Raw genomic sequence first — 21,992 nt, forward strand, 5'->3', positions numbered from 1 at the left:
CGCCGTCATTTGTACCAAACGATTTTTATAGACACCGCAGGATTTACAAACATTATTAATTGATACATTTGCTATTGATAAAAACGTTAAAAAAATGAATAACTATAGTGTACAATGTACGCATACATAATTACAACGACGCGAATTGTAGAAGAAAAGTATTAGAACATTTTTGGACGGACTCACGCGCTAGACTAGTAATTACCACAAAGTTCATGCAAATTTTAATATAAATTCTAAAAAAAAACAAGAAGAGATAAACAAAATAAAAAACTTTTTTCGACTTTCTAAAAAAATTACACGTCTAGTGACTAAAAATTTTTTGGTGGGGTAACCTTATTGAAAGATGTTCTTTGTATAATTTATAAGCTTAGTGTGGGGATGCAGGGCAAAATGTTGCCCGGCCGGTGTCCAGAGGTGTCTTATATTACACATAATTTTAATAGTTCTCGAAGCAGTGGGGCCTATGAAAATCCCGTCGGTAGACCGGCTGCATTATTTACACTACTCTTAATTTTGTATAAGGAAAATTTAATTTAAACTTTTTGTTTTGAAAATCCATCAATTAGTGAATAGAAAATAATTCCAGACTGACCTCACGCATTTAGGTCACTCTTCCGTTTAATCACCACGTAGGTATAATTTTTTACACAAAATATACGATATTTCCATCGAAGTCATCATGAAATAAAAGGTAAAGAGAAATCATCAGAGCCAAGAGATAAAAATTGACTATCTAGTACTTGACAAGGACTAACTGCAAAACATATTCTATGTTTTATCACTTTATCGACTAATTTTAACGTTGAAAGATCACAATACCAATTTTTTTTCAATTTGCTTGAGTTTTTTAATTGTTTACAATATGAACAGATATAACAATTGAAATAACTTTTGTTCTAGTGAACATCTTTAAGATTTTTTTTTTTTTAATTAATTTTTACTCTGTAAACTCATTTGCGCTGTAAACAACACGGTTTGTATGGCTCTTAACCGATTTACTTTTTTTAATTAATAGAAAAGTTATTTAAGTTTAAAGTGTAGGATTGAAGGTGGAATGCGGTAGAGTAATACTTGCAGATAAAATGTATCGGAAGATTATTATTGTAGTAGCAAAACAAAGATTAGCGCAAGTGTCAAATGACAACGTAAAGGTGCACAAGGCAAATCATATCCCTTGGCTTATAAACGCTTCACATGACAAATTGAAATAAGTATTAACTTTTTTCTCATAATTTATTTATTTTATTATAATTAATGTATATTCGTATATAAATAATACAAAACGATACAAATTAAACTCAAACGTCCGGACACCTTAGGTCTAAAACGAAAAACGTCCAATCGATTTTCTTAGAATCTAACACTTTACACTTGAATGTTTTTTGACATTCGCTAAGCGGGTATCCTAAAAACACTTATTTATTATGTTTATTAAGATTTCCTTAGGTTTAATATGTGACCCACCTGGTTTTATACAACGAGAATCGTTGTATTGCGTGTATTAAGTGTCTTCTAAAATATTAGTAAAATATGTAGTGCGTCACCGTAAAAATATTGGTAGGCAACAGTCACTAAATGTATGCCGAATCTGTTAACTGTTTACAATAAGAACAAATATAATATAACTACGCAACTGTTCAGTTTTTAGCTGAAATTTTTTTAACTATAACTGTGGGAACAATATATTGGTGTTATCGAATAATTTTCCAAAAAAATTCATCGATTTCATAAAAACGTTACAAAGCGAATTTATCTATTCATTGTTTGCAAAATTTAACTTCTCAGTCGTTGGCCATAGAACGATACCTTATTTATTTAAAAAATAAAAGGAATAATACAGTAATATTGGAATAAAATGTTTTACAGTGTGTCGAATGGCTTTATAATTTTTTTAATAATCAGTAAACCGCAATTGTTTATAACGTGTAACAACAATGAGGATCTAATTTTTAGACTAAACGCCATACTAAGCTGTCCTAGATGGAAGGAAATCGACCATATCGAAGGAAAACACCAATGCTTTGCAAGTTCATTTTCCGGCATTGATCTATTTATACCCATCGAAGAACCCGATAGTTTCTACGTAACCGAAGAAAATGTCTACGATAAATACTCGATGACGGCTCGATTGATTGGATGTGTGTACGCGAAGGCCATATTAGATTATTTATCCTTCATTCGATTGATTCTACAATCGAGCTTACGTGAGGGAAAACTTGTGAGTAATAAGCTTCGTTGCCGAAAGTACTATAATAAAATCCCCAAGACAAAAAAACTGAAAATTAAAACACCTCCTTTAAACTATGACAGATTTTGGGATATGCTCGATTTTGCGTTGGGTAAAATAGGAAACAGTCACATGATGTTTGGCAATATGATTGATGCGTTGAGTTTTCTAGAAGAATCGTTGAACAAATTACGTAAATGCCCGTCCGATTCTAATATACACCTAATAATGAAAAGTATCTATCTAATTCTTAATGCAAAGCGAACTGTAGAACAATACAACGACGATAACCGTAAACAATACAATAAGAAAATTTCGAGAATTTCCATGATATTGGAAAAACATTTTAAAAGAAATATAGTAAATTTGATTTCTTTTGTAAACGAATACTGCGTAATACTACAAACCGCAAACACAAGCGAACCTCAGACTTTAAGTGTACATCATGCCAGTATCATTTATTCCTTTGAAGAAGCTCAATTAGAAATAGAACAACTCATAAACAAGGTCATCAAGAATTACTACCGAGAATTAGGTTTCCCGAAAGATGAAATACTGCTGTAAAATCACGAAGCGTTATTTGTTGTAATAAATAAATAACGAAATTATTATTAATATCTTTATTAAAATGGACAATAACTTAAGGACATCGTCTAGGTACACTGTAGTGTCGTACATATTATAAATACAAATATAGATTGTCTTAATAATACAATATTGTCTATTTTCCTACATAGAATGTTTAAAAATATGCTTTTTAGTATACGAGTTATATTATTATCGAATTGCACTAAATGTTTCATTTTGTACTTTGATTTTATCATGTAGTAATTTGCAAACTCCGTACCATTTGGTTTTATTGGATGGGTGTCGAGTTTTGTGTCAAATCATCTTGTTCGCAGCTTTGGTTGAACAAGCTCTCTGATTTCCTTCGGGTATGTGCCTTTTTGAGCTTTAGTGTGTTGTCGTTTTTGCCGCTTCAACAATGACATTTATCAGTTTTTGTACTGAAATTGCAATTTCTGTTGACGACTTTAGCCGCACACAAAAAGTGTGAAAATAGCTTCGTCGAAAGTACTTCTAAAGAAGTCCCAGTCTATACATTTGTTTGTTGGAAAATATTTTTGTTTTTTCATAATTACATTTGAGCTTAACGATAATAACACAGAAGTATGGGTAGCTCTATTAATCCTTCAGCTTTAACATAATTAAGGAAATACGTTTAATTACGAAGAAGTCAAGCAGGTTAGGGATTTTCTACGAATCGGTTGGCCAGTAGGTTGGCTCTCTGGTAGAAATTATTTCACCGTTTATAGTGTAGCTACATTTAGTAGAGTACGTCCTTTCGGAGTGATCAGTCTTAAACCCCTGTGAGAGTGCTTGGCGTTTCAGTCACCACCAGCAATGAACCTGTCTCCTAACGTACAAAAAAATGCAGTGAATTAAATTTCATCTGCACATCCTTGGGGAGGGCAATAAATAGCCGTAACCATGAAGTTGTTATTCCATCTTTGACACAAACATTTGTGGCTTGTATGTGCAGTTCTGAGTCTCTCCTATGACTACAGCTGTTGCGCGTTGTTCTTAGCTTTGAACAAGTTATTTTCTAACGTATCCAATCTAGAAGTAACGTTGGCTAATATTTTTGTAATGTTAGCCAGAGCGGATAACACCTCTTTTAAGGAGGCATTATTATTTTCCTGTTGTAAAGGCTTTTGTATCGTCATCTGTTGGGTACTAGAAGAAATAGTTATTTGCGTATAGGTGTTATTCGTGGTTACTTTGTCAACAGATTTTTTCTGAATACGCTGTACCGCAGTTGTCTTCTTTGGATGCACTCGTTCTTCAGCCTTTTTGCTGCTGTTGGTTGCTCTGCTTATAAACCATTCTAGTTGGAGGTGCAAGTCGTCCCACAATTTGCACATTTGGCTTTAAATTTCTTTGGCTTTAAACAGTTTACTGTTTTATGATCATCGCCACATTTGACACAAACCGGCTTTTTGTGACAAAAGTTGTGAGTTTGTAAAAAGTATTGACATTTTTTACATAGTGACACTACTTTTTTTTTCTTGGAGGTTCGACTTTAATTTTGTGGAAGCACAGAATTTTATTTGCTTGCGGGTTTAGATCCAAAAAAGGACAAACCATATACTTGCATTCGCTGCTTTTTTTTAGTCATCGTTATCATTGATTTTAGCTGCTGCTCGCGGCCAGAAGCTTTTTTGCGTGTTAAACAACTATTTAAATGTTGTTTATTTTCAACACTACTTTTCTTAAATTTAAATTTTATATTCCCTCCAAAATTGCTTGGACAATAACAGTTTGATTTGGCACCGTGTAAGCATTGCCCGGCTGATTAGTAAAATCCATTGCCAAACGACGTACAAGTCGCAGCTTGCACGTGACCTATTAATTTATTTAAAAACACAGCCGATATTAGCAAAAACATTTTTCATGATACAATATTTATTAAACACAACGCGTAAATTCGGCACTCGAAATCGGAATACAAGTGTTGCTCGTTCGAAAAGCAAAACGCGCAATATGTTATTTAAATAGGAACACTTGTGTCGAAACACAAAATATAAACTCGAAATGTGCCAATTGTATTTATTACGGTTTTCGTCGTTGTAGTGTTTTAAGTTAGCTTCACGTTACAGATTAGAATGAAACTACTAGATATTTTTGCTTGTTTTATTATTGTGTTTTTATAGGCACAATTTTAGTATTCATACGTTAAACATTTAGCTGATAGTATTGTTATTACACTGACTAAGCTAACATCATAACATGCACTGTGAATCTAAAACTAAAAATACTCGTAGATACCACAGACGGAAGACGAATCATAGGTCGGGTCGAAGAGGTGACAGTGTTACGGTAAGAGTCATGATAGCCATAATAAATAATCCATATTTCCATTAGAATGGGAATTCTCGAAATTTGCCAATTGTATTTATTACGTTTAACATCGGTGTATTTTATTCAAATTAGATGCACGTCACGGATTAGAATGACACTATTCATTATTATCTATATTTGAATCTGACGGGCCTTCACGTAATTTGTTCAACGATTCTTCTAGAAACCTCAACTAATCGGTCATGCAGTCAAACATCTTGCGACTTTTTTCTATTTGACCTAACGCTAAATCGAGTACATGCCAAAAACTGTCATATTTCAAAGGATATGCTATAGCATCAAGTGTCTTTTCACTTTCGACCAATATTAACGTTGAAAGATCACATTACCAATTTTTTAATTGGCATTTGGAAATTCTGTCGATGGCAGACCCGATGAATCCAGGCAAATGTATACTGCCTTTGTATATTGTAATATCAGAAGATCATTATTATAGTAGCCCGACCAGACTAACGCAAATAACAAAGAGTAACAAAACCACCATATACAGTATGAAATAAGTATACATTTTTTCTATAGTTTATTTTTATTTATGTTTATATATTTATAAGTTAAAACACAAAATAGTACAAATTTAATTTAAAAACTTAGTCTTCTTAGGTTTACGATCTACGAAAAACATACAATCGATTTTCCTAGCACCCTACACTTAACGATACTCAAGTCTTTTAATTGCTAACGTTTTTTTCAACTGCATTCAAAAAAAAACTTTAATGATAATCGATATAAAGGGCACAGGGGAAAAACGGTAGTAATCACATTATGAACATTTTTTTTTTCAAATAGTTTTTTTCAATTTATGCCATTAATTTGTTTTATTTATGTCAATAGATTGTTTAAATAAGCACATTAATTATTAGAGTAGCATTTAATGTGATTTTTTTTTCTTATGTAAGAGGGAGAGGAATTCATGAACTTTGTTTTTGCTATACTTTAAAATTTTCATAATGTGACTACTACCGTTTTTCCCCTGGGCTCTTCATATGATCGTTTGCTAATTTAAACTTAATCTACACTCTGAACATACATAGCTTAAAGCAAACATAGTTTATGGGCGGTCGGATAGTAAACTAAATCAAGGGTACCTCCGTCGCCAGCTAGAATACCATACAACGTAGGTTGACAATTTTATATATAGCAACGCTTATTTGTTTATTCAATAATCATTGGTTATACACTATAGTATAGTAATAATCGACTGGCTCAACAAACCATCATTGTCCAACAAAATAATACATTTTATTGGTTTTTTCTTAATTACACAAGTGTAATATTAATCGAATAATGGTATTGGACATATTATGTTAACGACCCACTTTAAATTAAAGACTTTAAAAATGCAAGAATTTTTAATGTAATGTAAAACTAAAATCAGGCAATGAAATGTACAGTTATTTACAGTCTACTTAAAGTAAACATACACATGTTTGTGTTAAACGTTTGAAACATGTTTTGGATAGTTTACAAATAGGGAATGGGTTGTTAATTATATATATTTTTTTAAAAGAATAATATAGTACTGTTTGAATAAAATGTTTTACAGTGAGTCAAATGGCAAATGTTGATATCATGTACCGACAATGAAGATCTAGTTTATAGCCCCAACGTCATACTAAGCAATCCTGGATGAAGTGAAATCGACCATATCAAAGGAAAACACCAGTGCTCTACAAATTCATTTTCCGGCAATGATCTGTTTATACCCATCGAAGAACCCGATAATTTCTATGTAAGCGCGATGAAAATTTCTACGATAAATACTGGATGACCGCTCAATTGATTGCATGTGTGTACGCGAAGGTCATTTTAGATAATTTATCATTTATTCTATTTATTGTACACAAAAGCACACGTGACGCAAAAAGTGTGAGTAATAAGCTCCGTGTCCGAAGGCATTACTATAAAACCAACAAGGCATATTTTCCAAAAGCTATAGGAACTGTTTTGAACTATGACAGATTTTTGGATGTGCTCGATTTAGCGTTGGGTCAAATAAAAAAAAGTCACAAAATGTTTGACTGCATAACCAATGCGTTGAGTTTTTTAGAAGAATCGTTTAACAAATTACGTGAAGGCCTGTCGGATTCAAATATAGAGCTTATAAAGAGAAGCTTTCTATTCGTAACGTAAGGCAAGCTATGAAACAATACAACGACGAAAACCATAATAAATACAATTAAAAAATTTCAAGAGTTCCCTTTTTGTTGGAAAAATTTTTGAAATATCATATATTTGAGCAAATTGATTCATTTTACAAACGAAAACTGCGAAATTTTACAAACCGCAAACACAAGCGAACCTCAGACTTTAAGTGTGCATCAGGCCTGTATCATTCATTCCGTTGAAGACGTTCAATTAGAATGTGAAAATCTAAAAAACAAGGACATCAATAATTACTACCAAAAGTTAGTTGTCCCGAAAGAAGAAGAAATAGTAATGTAAAATCACATAACGTAATTTGTTGTAATCCGAAATATTATATTAATGTAATTTTGTTAAACTTATTATTTATATAAATAACGATTTTCTTAATAATCTAATACTGCGGTTGTCTATAAATAATTGTTAAACTTATTATTTTCAATAAACAAATTAATTAAAAATAACTAACGCTTTATAATGCAATATTTATTAGATATAAATTGCTAACCATACTTACAAATACAATATATCTATGCGTTTAGTTTCTTGCATACGTGTTTCACAGTGTATATTCAATGGCATAACAACAGTTGCCGTTGCCAATCAATTTAAAAATAAACCAATCATTCTTTATAAAAACTCGTCGACGTAAACTTATGCTTTAAAATTTACTTAAGGTAATCTTGAATTTGTTTGTGACGTACGAAAAATGCAAGTGTATGGTTTTAAAATGGTATACCTACAGCAACCTTCAGTAGTTACAGCTGTTAATGTATGATTATATGTTTTATTTCTACGCCTGACGGCATTTTACAAGAACAATACATAAGTGTTGGTAAATAATAAATATAACAATTAAGTTACATAAGTAACAATTATTAATAAAAGTATATAACTAAAGTATCAATTTAGTATCGAAATTATTTTTAATTTTTAAAAAAAATGTATCAATATTACACTATTTTTGGAATACAATTTTTACAATGTGTCAATTGGCTCTCTGGTTTTGTTAATCGGCATAATATGTTGATATCATGTAACGTCAATGAATATTGAATCGCACTTGGTACGTACATTGTGAGAGGAAAGAGTTTAAAGTAAGGTTTGGAGCAATGGAAAGGAAACGAATTTTGTAGAGCAGTCCTTTGTGCCATACAAGATCAAACGCCGGAGCTATATCAAGAAATAAGGCTGAACAAAAATGTTTTTTCTAGAGAATAGGCAATGTTGTCTACAATTCTATGTACTTGATGAAGGGCTGAATGATTGCTTCTAAAACCAAATTGGGTATCTGGAATAATTTTTTTTTAGGTTATAGTAGGGTAGATTCTTTTGATTATGATTTTTTCAAGGATTTTAGAGACCGAGAGGAGTAGGCTAATTGGTCTATAAGAAGTGGGAAGATGCGAGGGCATGCCGGGTTTATGAATTAGGATAATGACCGAGTGTTTCCAAGAAGATGAGATGTATGATAAGCGGGGGATAGAGTTAAAGATGTGTGAAAAGTGAGTAATAGCTTTTTTGGTAAATTTTTGTTATTATGTCATGTCCAGGAGCCTTGTTACTGGGAAGATTCTTAATGATATAATGTATTTCAGAAGAACAGGGTATGTTTGGTTAGTAGTGACATAGGGAAAATTTGGGAGAGAGTGGATTCAACGTGACTAACGTGTTCATTGTCAGGCATGTCAGGATGAGGAGTGAATCTCATTTCTAGATCAGTTACAAATAAGTTTGCCTTATCTATTAAATCATTATTATTATCATAATGGTTAACTATATTTATACAATTTTTAGTAAATACAAGAGAAACGTTCTGTTTAACTCAATTATTTAACAAATGCGAAAGCCCGCGAACACGGTAAAAAACAAATTCCCTTCAGACGGTCACACTGATTTTGGCGGGCCAATCACAGAGCCTTATTTTCAATTCTATTGTTAATAGGCCCAATTGAACAATCTGTTTTCATATAATCTGTGTCATTGCCATAAAATAAATTTGTAGAGCATTGGTGTTGGCCTTTGATATGGTCGATCCGACTCCACCCAGAATGGCTTATAAATTAGATCTTCATTGTCGTTACACGGTACCGACATTTGCAAATTCCTAATTATTAACAACATCATAAAGCCATTTGACACACTGTAAAACATATTATTCAAATACTGCTGTATTATTATTTAAAAAAAAAAAAATCTACTTTATCCAGACTGGCTTAGTATAGCGTTAAGTTTATCAAATCGTTTTTCTTCGTCGTTACGTGATATCAACATCTGCTGATTACTAATAATTAACCAAATCAGAAAGCCAATTGATACATTGTTAAACATACTATTCAAATAATAGTGCAATATTGAATACATTTTTTTTTATTAAAAATAAATTTAGTACTAAATTATGATCGTACGTTGTTATGCAGTTGATTACACTGTGAAACACGTCTGCTAAAAACTAAACGCCTAGATATATCTGTTAATATTATTAGCAATTAAAATCTCATGAAAGTACATTCATTCATATGGACATAAAAGCATTTAAATTGTATCATAAATCGTTGGTTATATTTATCTAAATTATTTATTATAAAGCCTATTTTAAAAACTATTAATTAACAGCAATATTATAACAACCGCAGTATTAGATAATACGTATTACAAAATTATATGATATCCATTATAATATATATATATATATTAGTATATACGTTCAGAATACAACAAACGTGCTGTGATATTACGGTAGTTTTTCTTCTTTTAGGAAACCTAGTTTTTGATAGTTATTTATATATATTATATTATGTACGCCAATATCATACTGTACCCACATAGATGATGTTTTTTATTTATGCCATTGAATATACACTGTGAAACAAGTCTGCTAAAAACTAAACGCAAAAATATATTGTATTTGAAAATATTGTTATAAATTTAAATCTAATAAATATAACATTATAAAGCGCTAGTCATTTTTAATTAAATTGTTTATTAAAAATAATTTTTTTTAATTATTAATAGTCAACTGCAGTATTAGATTATTAAAAAGACCTTTAATTATACATTATTAATAAGTTTAACAGAAAAAAAAAATGATATCTTATTATATAATATATTATTTCGGTATACAACAAACTACGTTATGTGATTTGCGGCAGTAGTTCTTCTTTTAGAAAACCTAATTTTCGGTAGTAGTTATTGATGACCTGGTTTATGAGATTTTCAATTGCTAATTGAGCATCTTTAACGGAATGAATGATGTAGCCCTGATGCTCACTTAAAGTCTGAGGGTCGCTTGTGTTTGCGGATTGTAGTATCACACAGCATTCGTCTGTAAAAAGACTCAATTTGTTTACTATATAGTAATTTAAATATTTTTCCAACACAACGGGAATTCTCGAAATGTTCGCATTATATTTATTATGGTTTTCGTTGTTGTACCGTTTTAACGTTTGCTTCGCTTTGCGGATTAGAAATACACTTCTCTTTATGAGCTCTATATTTACATCCGACCGGCCTTCGCGTAATTTATTCAACGATTTTTCTAGAAAACTCAACGCGTCGGTTATACAGTCAAACATCTCGTGACTTTTTTTTATTTGAGTCAACGCTAAATCGAGCATACACCAAAATCTGTCATAGTTGAAATCAGTTTTAGCTCTCGGTTTTCTTGTCAAAGGACATTCTTTAGCTCCTGGACGTTTTGCCTTAGAGGTTTTTTGGCGATGCCTTTGACCACGGAGCCCATTACTCACACGTTTTGCCTCGCGTGAGCTTTCGTGTACAATAAATAGAATGAAGGATAAATAATCCAAGATAGCCTTTGCGTACACACATTCAATCAACCGAGCCGTCATCGAGTATTTATCGTTGACATTTTCGTCGCTTACATAGAAACTATCGGGTTCTTCGATGGGTATAAACAGATCAATGCCGGAAAATGAATTTGCAGAGCATCGGTGTTTGCCTTTGATGTGGTCTATTAACCGCCATCCAGGATTGCTTAGTATGCCGTTGAGTCTAAAAATTAGATCTTCATTGTCGTTACACGATATCAACATTTGCCGATTGCTGATTGTTAAAAACATCATACAGCAATTTAGCACACTGTAAAACATTTTGTTAAAATACTACTGTTTTATTCCTTTTAAAAAAAATTAAACTAACAACTATGTTTAGTTATAATCGTACGTTAACTGAAACTACTTAAGATTGCTGCCCATTCCCTGTTTGTATATCATGCAAACATGTTTTGAACGTAAATCGCAAAAAAATGCAAGTGTACCTTAAGTAAACAAAAAATAATTGTGTATTTTATTGCCATTATTTATTTAATGAGATATTTTTTTTTTTTTTTTTTGCTTTGGTGTGAATACCTAGTATTTTAATAGGTATAGTAAAGATATAAAATCTACTTGAACCCTAAACCATAAAAATTATACACTTCTTGCGAGAAGTGTATAATTTTTATGGTTTAGGGTTCAAGTAGATTTTATATCTTTACTATATATTTAACCATAAGTTTGCTTAACAGTTTTTTCTAGATGTTTTAATAGGTATTTTATTATTTGAATTTGTAAAAACTAAAGAGCTATAAACGCATTTACTATTATTGTAAACAGCTGCCTGGAAAATTGCCAGTCCATACCGAATTTGTAAAGTTGCCCATTTGAATTCCGCAGAGGTATTACGGTGTCAACTGTCAATCAGTGAAACCGAATCAATTAAACGACAGTAAATAATAATTTATTTCAATAAAATATGCATGTCATTATGATTTGCAGGCGGACAATGGACGGACTTTTATTTTTAATATATAATATGGTCACACTGTGTCCTGTGAAGTGTTTTTGTTCTTTCAAAATTACCGCCCGTTTTTGTGGGTTTTGCTAGACGGCTGTATCGACTTAATGCGTTTCCTTTGTTTTGTTTATCGATGAGCCATCATAATATTATCAATCATTTAACAAACGACAGTCTTAATAATGTCTGCAGTTTATTATAATATTATTATCGCCATTCGGTCGAACTAAACCGACCCGAACTAATCGTTATTGTGATTTTTTTTGTCAATGGTTCCTTCTTTATATTTTCTCTAAAATATTCACTGCATTCGGCTACCCAAGTTTTCACCGTATGATTTACAAGTCGTCTCGTGAACATTTTTTATTAAAACTGTTGCAGTTTAATAATTTAGGATGGACGATTCTGTGGAGAGCGTGTCAGAAGCCGAGACGTTAATACGCAAAATATGTTCGACTTACGAATTGCAACCAAAATTTGAATTCTGCCAAAACGGTACGCACAACTTATACTTTGTTATCCGCAATCATCGACCAATAATATATAATTTGTTTATTTTTGTAAAAACGAAAAACTATATATTGATAATTTCAAATTTATCTAATATATAAAAAAATTATTTAAAAAATCAATTTCAAAATTTTAAATTTTCTCAAATAGCCTTAGCTTTGATACGTATTTTTGCAATGATATTTTTAGTGACGTCTTCTAAACTGCTTGACCAATTTTGTAGCTAGTTCGTGGATCAGAAATCACACATAAAAGACATTTAAAAAAAAAAAGTCCTCATTCCCTATTAAAATCGAGAAAAATTTTCTTATTCTTCAACTTAAAGCTATGGCTTGCTATACATTTTCAAAAATAGCCAAATTAGATTTGTACGAAATATCTATTCTTAAGATAAAGTACATTAAAAATTATAACCCCTTTTTTTAAACACAATTTTACATTTAAACAAACTGAATCTATTATTATTTCTTAGACATCCAAACAAATAAATAATAAAATATTCCTTAATTTTATACATTTTGTTTTAAAATATATATATATATTTTTATATATAATGTTCATTTCGGTAAAAAAATATTTGAAATGCTTAACTATGTTGGTGGTTGTCTAATTATAGTATACAAGCTGTATAGTAATAGACATCTATGTATAATATAGTATTAATGCATTTATACAGAGACAACACCATTTTATTCGCCAATCCGATTTACTTATCTGAGTTATTGTGCAAGTAAATTCTGGTTTCACCAAAAAATGTTAATTAAAAATCCACTATAAAAAAAGTTTTTAATATTTAGCTAAGTATAACTTAAAGTTTAAAAGTATAAAATTAAAATTACAACTTAACCATTATTTGTAGTGTCAAAAAAAAAGAAATACTGAATAATTATACAAATTTTTAAAATTCACTTGTAACTTTTTATCTTAATATTCTCTAACCTTATTAAATAATATTTTATTCCTATGATGTCTTACTCTGAAAACACAAAAAGTGGATAAAAAAAAAAACAGATGGATATGTTATATTCATGAGAATTTGTTTTTTTTTTGTATAAAATTCCTGAAATAATATTATGTTGTTTTAAATTGTTACAGAGTTCAATAGTGATTACTATCAAATTGCCAAACTAACTATACCAGAAATTTGTTTTGTCGGTATTGGTATTGGTAACACTTTATCGGATGCTAAAATAAATTCATGCTTAGACTTCATTAAATATTTAAACAACACGATTGAACCAAATTGTAATAAGTTATTAGAAGTAAGTGTTAAAAAAATAAAAATTTTAAAATAATAATAACCATCATCTTTAATTATTTTCAGAGTAATATATGTCTTTCTGACGAATACATAAAATTGAAAGGTTACTATTCTTATTATAAATTATCAAAAGACATATCAATTGACAATCAGTATCTACTATCATTATTGAGGTTGAGCGAACAGGAAGATTTTGTACTTCGAGTAAATTCATTACTATCTCTTTAATTCTTTATTAATTATAATTTGTAGCTTTTTTTTTAATATTTCTATTTATGACTTATTAATATAACAACACTTTTCCAAAAAGACAGAGAGTTAGACATTGTTCATCTTTAAAGTGTTAATGTTTTTTTAATTTTAGGACACAACTGACTGTTTTGATGATACGGCTCACTCAAACGGCAACTGGACAACAAGAAACGCCAAAAAACAACTCGAGTGGTTCATGTCGTCAAATGAAATTAACTGCAATTACAAATACTATGTTATTGGATATAAGTAATATATATAAATATATTCTGGATTCGAGGTATGAATGTTTTAAGTACATATTTTAATATTAGACTACAACAGGTGTTACGTGGCTGAACTGACGTTGTTTATTACACACCTTAATACGTGTAATTATCTTATTTATGAACAACTTAATTTCCGATTGTGTACTTAAACAATTAAGTAAACCATAAAGTTATTTTCTCTTTTCAAAGATGTAACTGGCTGGCAACCGGATAAAAGTACCAAAAAAGCCACTAAAAGGTGCGCCCTATCGGTGGTTCGGCAACTTTACCATTTAGGTGTTATAAAAGACTATGACGACAAAATAAAATACGCCGATTTTGAGATTGATTACGAAGTCAAAGTCAATAAAGAACTTGTCGACCGTTTGGAGGCTGTACTTGAAGAGCTGAATATTAAACCTATTGAGGTAATATGAGGGCGTTTTAATTTTCTACGTTCTAAAATGATTGTAATTTGTTTAATACGTAGGTAGACGAAAATTGTGACAATTCAATATCTTTAATACCAAATTTAGAACGTGCAAAATTTAAAGAGCTCATACCGCCAAACGCAACTGGTTTTATACCTTGGTCGCCTATTGAATTGGGTTTCAATTGCTGGTCCGGAACTGTTAATAGGCACGGAGTGTACATTAGAGTATGTATGCTTGTTATTTGTTTTATAAGTGAATTTAAACTTTAATCATTATTAATAGAATTAGCTCTTTAGTATCTAGTACTGTATGAAAATTCAGTTTGATATTTGTATAAAACTGTATAGAATTAAACTTCTCAAAATTCAGACATAATTTTTTTTTTTAAGATATTACAAACAAAGTTATAGTTTGTACCCTAAATTACAATTATTTATCATTTATATTTTATTTATAATGAACTTGTTTGTTTTTTACTGAACAACCTCTGTGTAAATGATTATTGATCGTATCGTTCTCTTAAAGAAAATATTAAAATGTTTAAAAATCATTGTCGTATTGTTGGAATATATCGATCATATTTTAACAACATTTTAATTACATTTTTAAAGTGAAAATTCCAAATGCGCATTCAAATTATTGTACTTAATGCATTCATTTTACTCGTGATTACAGACTACCCTGGATGATATTAGTGTGCAGCTGGCTAAGGAATATGAAGCTAAGCTGAATTGTCCTGATACAAAAAATGATATTGCCAGAAGTATGGCTCATCGCAGTAAGTTACCGGTGTACTCGAAAAAAACCGAAATTCTCGAAGCGATCAGAAATAATTCTGTAGTCATAATCCAAGGAGGAACGGGTTGTGGAAAAACTACGCAGGTAATTTATGATTAATTATTATTGTACAAGGCAAACTAAAGTACATTTATGCAATTACGACTACTGCGATTAGGCCATGATATTTATTGTGTGTTTATAGTAGTGGTGGTAAAAATTACGATTTACCAAAGTTTGAGAATCCAAATTTTGTGTATTACAATGCTGATGATTTCTGTTTTTTTAAACCTGAAAACAAATTTTTGTGTATTTATCTAAATTGAAATATATATATATCCAATTAATATTCACTTGTATATTCTAAAATATATTTTATTTTTAATTTAAAATGTATTTGTATAATTGATTCACCCAGAATAACTTGTTGATATTGGATATGATATTGACAGATTAAAGTAAGATATATATAGATACTTCTATCTATCAAAGGATAATATCAAAAAAAAAATAAGCATGTAGACTTTGCTGGGTTTTCAAATCCAAACTCAGACATGTGTTATAAATGCGGATTTCAAATTTTAAAACTCTGATTTAGATTTGTTTAAAAAAAAAACAGGATTGAAAAACATAAAATTTGGGTTTTTGGATTTTGAAGTTTATACTTTATAGTACTCCTTCTATTTTAGGTTTGCCAGTATATACTCGATGATTATGTGACCAAAAAGAAAGGAGCGTATTGCAACATTATTTGCACGCAACCTAGAAGATTATCTTCTATTTCTGTGGCCGAAAGAGTTGCCGAAGAACGATTAGAATGTTTAGGAGAGAGTGTTGGTTATTCCATTAGATTTGATTCAATCATTCCACGACATTACGGTTCAATTTTATTCTGCACTGATGGTAAAATTTAAAAACTTATAATAATTTTATTTAAAAACTAATTTTTAAAAAAATATCTGAATAATTAATTATAAAAATACAAATCTTTTAAAAAGTCCCTTTTTTTTCACAAAAATCACTTTTTTACCTATTTTAATTTTTGACTAAATTATCATTTTAGTATTTACTTAATTTCTAGGTTATGTAAGAAACAGATTTTTTTATTTTTTTTTATATATAAAAAAAATCGAATTTTTAAATGAAAAATTGGCTTCCTACATAACATAGTAAAGTAGCCAAAGAATTCGAATCTCTTTATAGAATTTAAATTAGACCATCCTATGTAGTTGAAATTTTTTCTGGATTTTGGGTTTAAAACGTCAAAAAAACAGATCATATGCAATCCCCTTAATTACAAATTTACAAAATAAGATAATAAAATTTCAATATATACATTTTTGTTTATTTAAATAAAAATTGCCCACAATTGATATAAATCTAATAATTTGTACTACGTATAACACTTAAAATTTAAACATCATTCTATAAAGGTATTATGATGCTCAAAATGGAATCTGGTTTGCACGGAATATCCCATATAATAGTGGATGAAGTTCATGAACGACATACCCATACGGATTTTTTTATGATCGTGCTGAAGGATATGGTCAACATGTATCCAGAACTCAGGGTTATTTTGATGTCGGCCACTTTGGATATCAAATTATTCAGCAGTTATTTTAACGACTGTCCAGTTATTGAAGTTGAAGGAACATGTCATCCTGTAGAAGGTAGAGTTAAACCACTAGATTTTTATGTAACAAAATTAGTTATATTGTTACTATTAATACCATCAGAATATTTCCTGGAAGACATTGTTAAAAAGATAGATTTTCAACCGAAAACTACCAAAAGGATAAGGGAAAAAATTAAAAACCAAGAAGACAACTGCAATGTGTTAGTGTCCGAAGATTATCCTGCAGAAGTAAGAGAAAGAGTAGCAATGATTAGTGAATACGATAATCATTTCGAACTTGTAGAAGTAAGTCAGTCGATTTGATATCGAAGCTGAACAAAGTATTAATTTTACTTAACTCTTTTTGTTATGTTTTAGACATTAATCAAATTCATTGTGACAAACGAAGAAATGTGTAACATACCTGGTGCAATTCTTATATTTTTACCGGGAATAGAACTAATCAACGGATTGTATAAACGCTTAATGAAAAATCCTTATTTCGGTAACTACAACTAATCAAGCAGTGTTTTTGGTTTTGTTTAAAAAAAAAAAATATGTTTGTTTCAGAAAATTGCGAAGAATTCCGCATTTTGTCACTTCACGCAAACCTTCGTACCAGTGAACAGCGAAAAGTGTTTGAACCTGTTGGACCCGGTGTACGAAAGGTAGTATTTGTTTATGGTATGATTGAAACATGTAATGCATTTTTCAGTTTCGATGCGGAGTGCAAAATGTATTGGTCTTAGAACAGTAACTACTTCTTTAATTTTTGTTTTTACATGTAGTGTTACTATTTTATAATACCTAATAATTAGACTGAAGATCTGTTTTTCTAAAATCTGTCTTCAAACTATTTTTTAATAAAGAAACCCCCCAAAAAAAAAACTGCACAATTTTATTGACATTTCAAAAACTTTAACCGTAAAATCCAAATAATTTGATTATTAAGACAAAAGTGATTTATGTTTGATAATTTTTCCCGTATTTTGCATCAAAAAATTTATTTGTAAGCGATTTCCTCACTTTCAGTTAAATTAATTCCTGAACACCTGTAACCTTGCTGATCATAATATGCTCAGTCGCACAACTATGTCAAAACCCACTGTTCTGGCTTTTTGTTTGTTTTATTTATTTGTTCAGGTTATTTTGGCAACAAATATTGCCGAGACTTCAATAACTATAGAAGACGTAGTGTTTGTCATTGACTATGGAAAAAGAAGGTTGAATTTGTTTACTGCTCACAACAATACAAGTGAATACGCTACCTTTTGGGAATCTAAAGCTAACCGAAAGCAACGGATGGGCCGTGCCGGCCGCGTCAGACCGGGATATTGTTTTCTTCTGTGTACAAAGGTGTAAATTAAATCTTTGACTACGTATCAAACATAATAAATTATATAACATTTTAAAGAAGTCATATCGTATTTTAATACCTACACTATTGACTAATATTTTTAAAAAAAATTTTAGGAACGTTACTACAGAATGGATGATCATTTAGAACCGCCCATTTTGTGGAAACCTTTGCACGAAATTGCGTTGAAAATTAAATTGTTGCGACTAGGCGATATCAAATCGTTTTTCAACAAAGCGCTGCAACCTCCCGCCGAAGACACTATAAATCAGGCTATACGTATGTTACAAGGTGATTTTGATCTTTGTCTTATGCCGTTCAACTGATATAGTGTCCACTGTTTTGTATTCTTGGACGAATAAATAATTAAAATTTAATTTTTTCTTTCATTTAGAATTGGAGTGCATCGGAGAAAATTTGGAACTCACTTGGCTCGGGTTAATCGCAGCAAAATTACCAATAGAGGCGCGGTATACCCGGATGATAGTGTTGGGATCATTTTTCAATCTAGGCGAGCCTTTAGCACTAATAGCTGCGACCCATGCGGATCAATCTGATTTTTTCAATCGAGGTAAGTACCAGTGGTTATCTTATGTAATAACTAATTAGTATAATAATTTTCATATGTTATCGTATTTAGGTAAAAACCTGGAACTAGTCAAACGTAAATTTTCTGGAAATCGTTGTTCGGCACAAGTAGCTATTTTGAACATATATTACCAATGGGAATATAAGAATAAAAATCAATTATCTGACTGGAATTTTGTAGAAGTGAACATGTTAAACTACACTTCGATGGTTGTCACGCGAAGAATTAAGGCAAGTTCTAATTCTAAATAGAGTATTATTTTTCTTTACTTGTCCATTTTTAGGAGAGTTTGATTAGTAAAATGTCCAGAATGGAATTTCCTCGTGACTGCATGAGTTATGTAGATTTTGATTATGACAAAACAAAAGGCGTTGACGATTCAAAATTGGATTTACTATCGGCAATTTTAACTGTTGGGTTTTATCCCAATATCGGCTACCATTTAACTAGTAACAAAGTAAGTAGTCTCTACTGTAAAAATGATTCTTAAGGTTTTGATCTTGTTATAAAGTATTATTTGTCCGCATTCTTAATTTTTTTTCTCATGAAGAATGTATTAATTTGACAGTACTTTATGCAAACTTTTCTTTTTTGTACAAACTTGTATGTTTTTTTTTTTTTTTTTTACTACTTCTGTACAGATTTTTGGGTGCAATCTAAATTTTTAGATTTTATGTTCGTTTGAAATAGTTGTATTTCCGCTTAATACTTTTTCGATAAATCTAGGGTAGCAGTCGTCGTTTCAAGATAAACTTATAAATATTTAATTTTAAAAGATGATGGGCTGTACTTTTTTTTTTTTTTAACCAACTCGAAATAGTTTTTCTATAGACTATAAGGTCAAAAAACTTGTCATCATGTCGCATGGACTAAAACTAAAATGAGACTTTAAAAGTTAAACATCACATTACCTATATTTCGGATAATATTTGTTACTGTGTAGTTTTTCTTTTATAAACCGTGTTGGGCTCTTTGGTATATTATTTATTTTTATTATTTTATAGATGTTAACTGAAGGTAAAGAAATTGCTTACATTAAAAAGGGATCTATAAATTGTCAAGAAGACAAGGAAGATCAATTTGCATCGCCGTTCTTCGTTTTCGCCGAAAGGGTGAAAATATATTATTATTTACTATATTTGACATTTTATTATAAGTCTCAATATTTGTAATTAGTATATAAGTTTTTTTTTTTATTTAATAAAAACTTTTTATCTGTAATGTGTCATTTCAACAATTTGTGTTTCTAGATTCGTTCCCATCAGTTACAATGTGTTCAAACTAGTATGGTCACGCCGATACATTTGTTGTTATTTGGTGCACGTACAATTGAATACTACAACGGTCGGGTGATCATAGATAGCTGGTTCGTATTATTATACACCATTTTATTTGTAAAGTACACATAAAACAACATATATTAAAATTAACCCTTGTCCGTTTAAAAGGATTAAATTAAAAATGGACGTTAAAACTGCTGCTGCTATCGTAGCATTGCGTCTAGCCATCAAAGAGATAATGGTACAAATTACCGAAAATCCTAGATGTGTCTTATTTCGATCAAACACCGACCAACGCCTCATACAAATATTGGTTGACCTTTGTAATTTCAATGCCGGAAGATGCGGTCTTCCTGCAATTGAATTTGACAAGAAGTATGCGATATACATTGAAATGTCAACGTTCGACTAATTATTAATGAGTATGTTGGTTTTTTACAGGTGCAACAATTACGTCGGTTGTAACGAGCAAAAAAAGAGCGAAACTAACACCAACAATATTATATTAGGTTAAACGAAAAAATAAATGAAGCAAAGACTAATATTTTTTTCCCAATATTTTACTAAAACCGTTTTTTATTTTATAATCAGTATTTCGTTTTTTTCATTCCATGTTATATTTTATTTATGTTTGTGTTCCTAATGATAGTTTTCAAAAACAAAATTGTTTTATTTATTTATTGTTTTGTTATGGTAACAGATTTTTTACTGAAAGGACATTTTTTTTTTATATATATATATATATAATGGTTTTGAAATACATACATTGGTATTCCTTTTTTGGTTTTTTTTTTTTTTTTTTTAGTTAAAATTTAACTGTAGTCAACTTTTCTTTATATATTTAACTGACTGTTGCCTCGGCTACAAATTGGAATGCCCCCCATGGGGATATAAAGGCAGTTTTTATTTCTCAGCTAAATTGTCTGCGCTGCAATGGATCCGTACAGTATTACAGTCTGATTCAATTTTAACGGATTTTTTTCTCATCTATTTGTGATTGGTTAGCAATTTACTCTTAAATTTACTTGTTAGACAGCCATGTTAATTGTATTACATGATATACCTACAGTTGTAGAATACAACTGTCGTAGTGTTAGCTGGTGTACCAACAACTTTTACTTGGAAATAATAAATGTTTTAGATTGAAGTTGTTTTTATATTTTCGAAGCTATTGTTATTTATAGAAAATTGTTAATGTAAAACGCATACAATAAAGATTTGAACGTTAATAATAGTTAAATTTGGGATAATAAATATTAGATAATCATTCAATTTATAACTATTTTAACTTTGCTTGTTCAATGTAAACGTATTTAATTTACAGAGATCATAGTCTTGTGCATTTAGCCTGTATTAATCGTTGAATTATTAATCTATTTTATTCATTTAAAAACCCCACCAAGGTCCAAACATTTTAAGGTATATAATAATTTTTCATGACGTTGCCTACACTGATTCTTAAAATATTGATTTTTGTCGGTAACACTGACATGCGCCGACCACGGAGAGCAATGTAAGTAACAGGTAAGCCGGCAGGTCGTGTTAAACGCAAAATGGCCGCTGGCCATGTGTATG

At 30.3% G+C, this 21,992-nt stretch overlaps 1 protein-coding gene and 1 long non-coding RNA gene across 4 annotated transcripts; both read left to right on the plus strand.

Annotated features, from left to right (window-relative positions):
• The first annotated feature begins 4,768 nt into the window (after window positions 1-4,768).
• LOC126835651 (uncharacterized) lies at window positions 4,769-7,692 on the plus strand. Its single transcript, XR_007685232.1, has 3 exons — window positions 4,769-5,110; window positions 5,225-5,641; window positions 6,696-7,692. It is a non-coding gene; the product is annotated as an uncharacterized LOC126835651 (long non-coding RNA).
• Window positions 7,693-11,899: 4,207 nt separating this feature from the next.
• On the plus strand, window positions 11,900-21,076 carry LOC126835468 (dosage compensation regulator-like). 3 transcript variants are annotated; one of them, XM_050568081.1, is made up of 23 exons: window positions 11,900-12,022; window positions 12,473-12,586; window positions 13,697-13,863; window positions 13,926-14,066; window positions 14,227-14,363; window positions 14,439-14,485; window positions 14,573-14,790; window positions 14,853-15,020; window positions 15,472-15,678; window positions 16,263-16,476; window positions 17,007-17,246; window positions 17,313-17,497; window positions 17,570-17,696; window positions 17,762-17,859; window positions 18,335-18,547; window positions 18,665-18,839; window positions 18,943-19,119; window positions 19,189-19,367; window positions 19,421-19,594; window positions 20,142-20,249; window positions 20,388-20,503; window positions 20,586-20,792; window positions 20,859-21,075. In XM_050568081.1, the coding sequence occupies exons 2-23, from the start codon at window positions 12,487-12,489 to the stop codon at window positions 20,929-20,931; spliced, it is 3,471 nt and encodes a 1,156-aa protein (XP_050424038.1). In that variant the 5' UTR covers window positions 11,900-12,022; window positions 12,473-12,486; the 3' UTR covers window positions 20,932-21,075. The 3 variants fall into 3 exon arrangements, with proteins under 3 accessions (XP_050424038.1, XP_050424039.1, XP_050424037.1); XM_050568082.1 differs by lacking the exon at window positions 11,900-12,022 and having other exon boundaries at window positions 12,241-12,586; window positions 18,665-18,827; window positions 20,859-21,076; XM_050568080.1 differs by lacking the exon at window positions 11,900-12,022 and having other exon boundaries at window positions 12,241-12,586.
• Window positions 21,077-21,992: the final 916 nt, after the last annotated feature.

The sequence above is a fragment of the Adelges cooleyi genome, unplaced genomic scaffold, assembly GCF_023614345.1.
Source record: "Adelges cooleyi isolate 19-005CV unplaced genomic scaffold, UGA_ACOO_1.1 ACOO_flye_CR_arks_rails_tigmint_CR_PRNA_23, whole genome shotgun sequence".
Taxonomy (NCBI): Eukaryota; Metazoa; Arthropoda; class Insecta; order Hemiptera; family Adelgidae; genus Adelges; species Adelges cooleyi.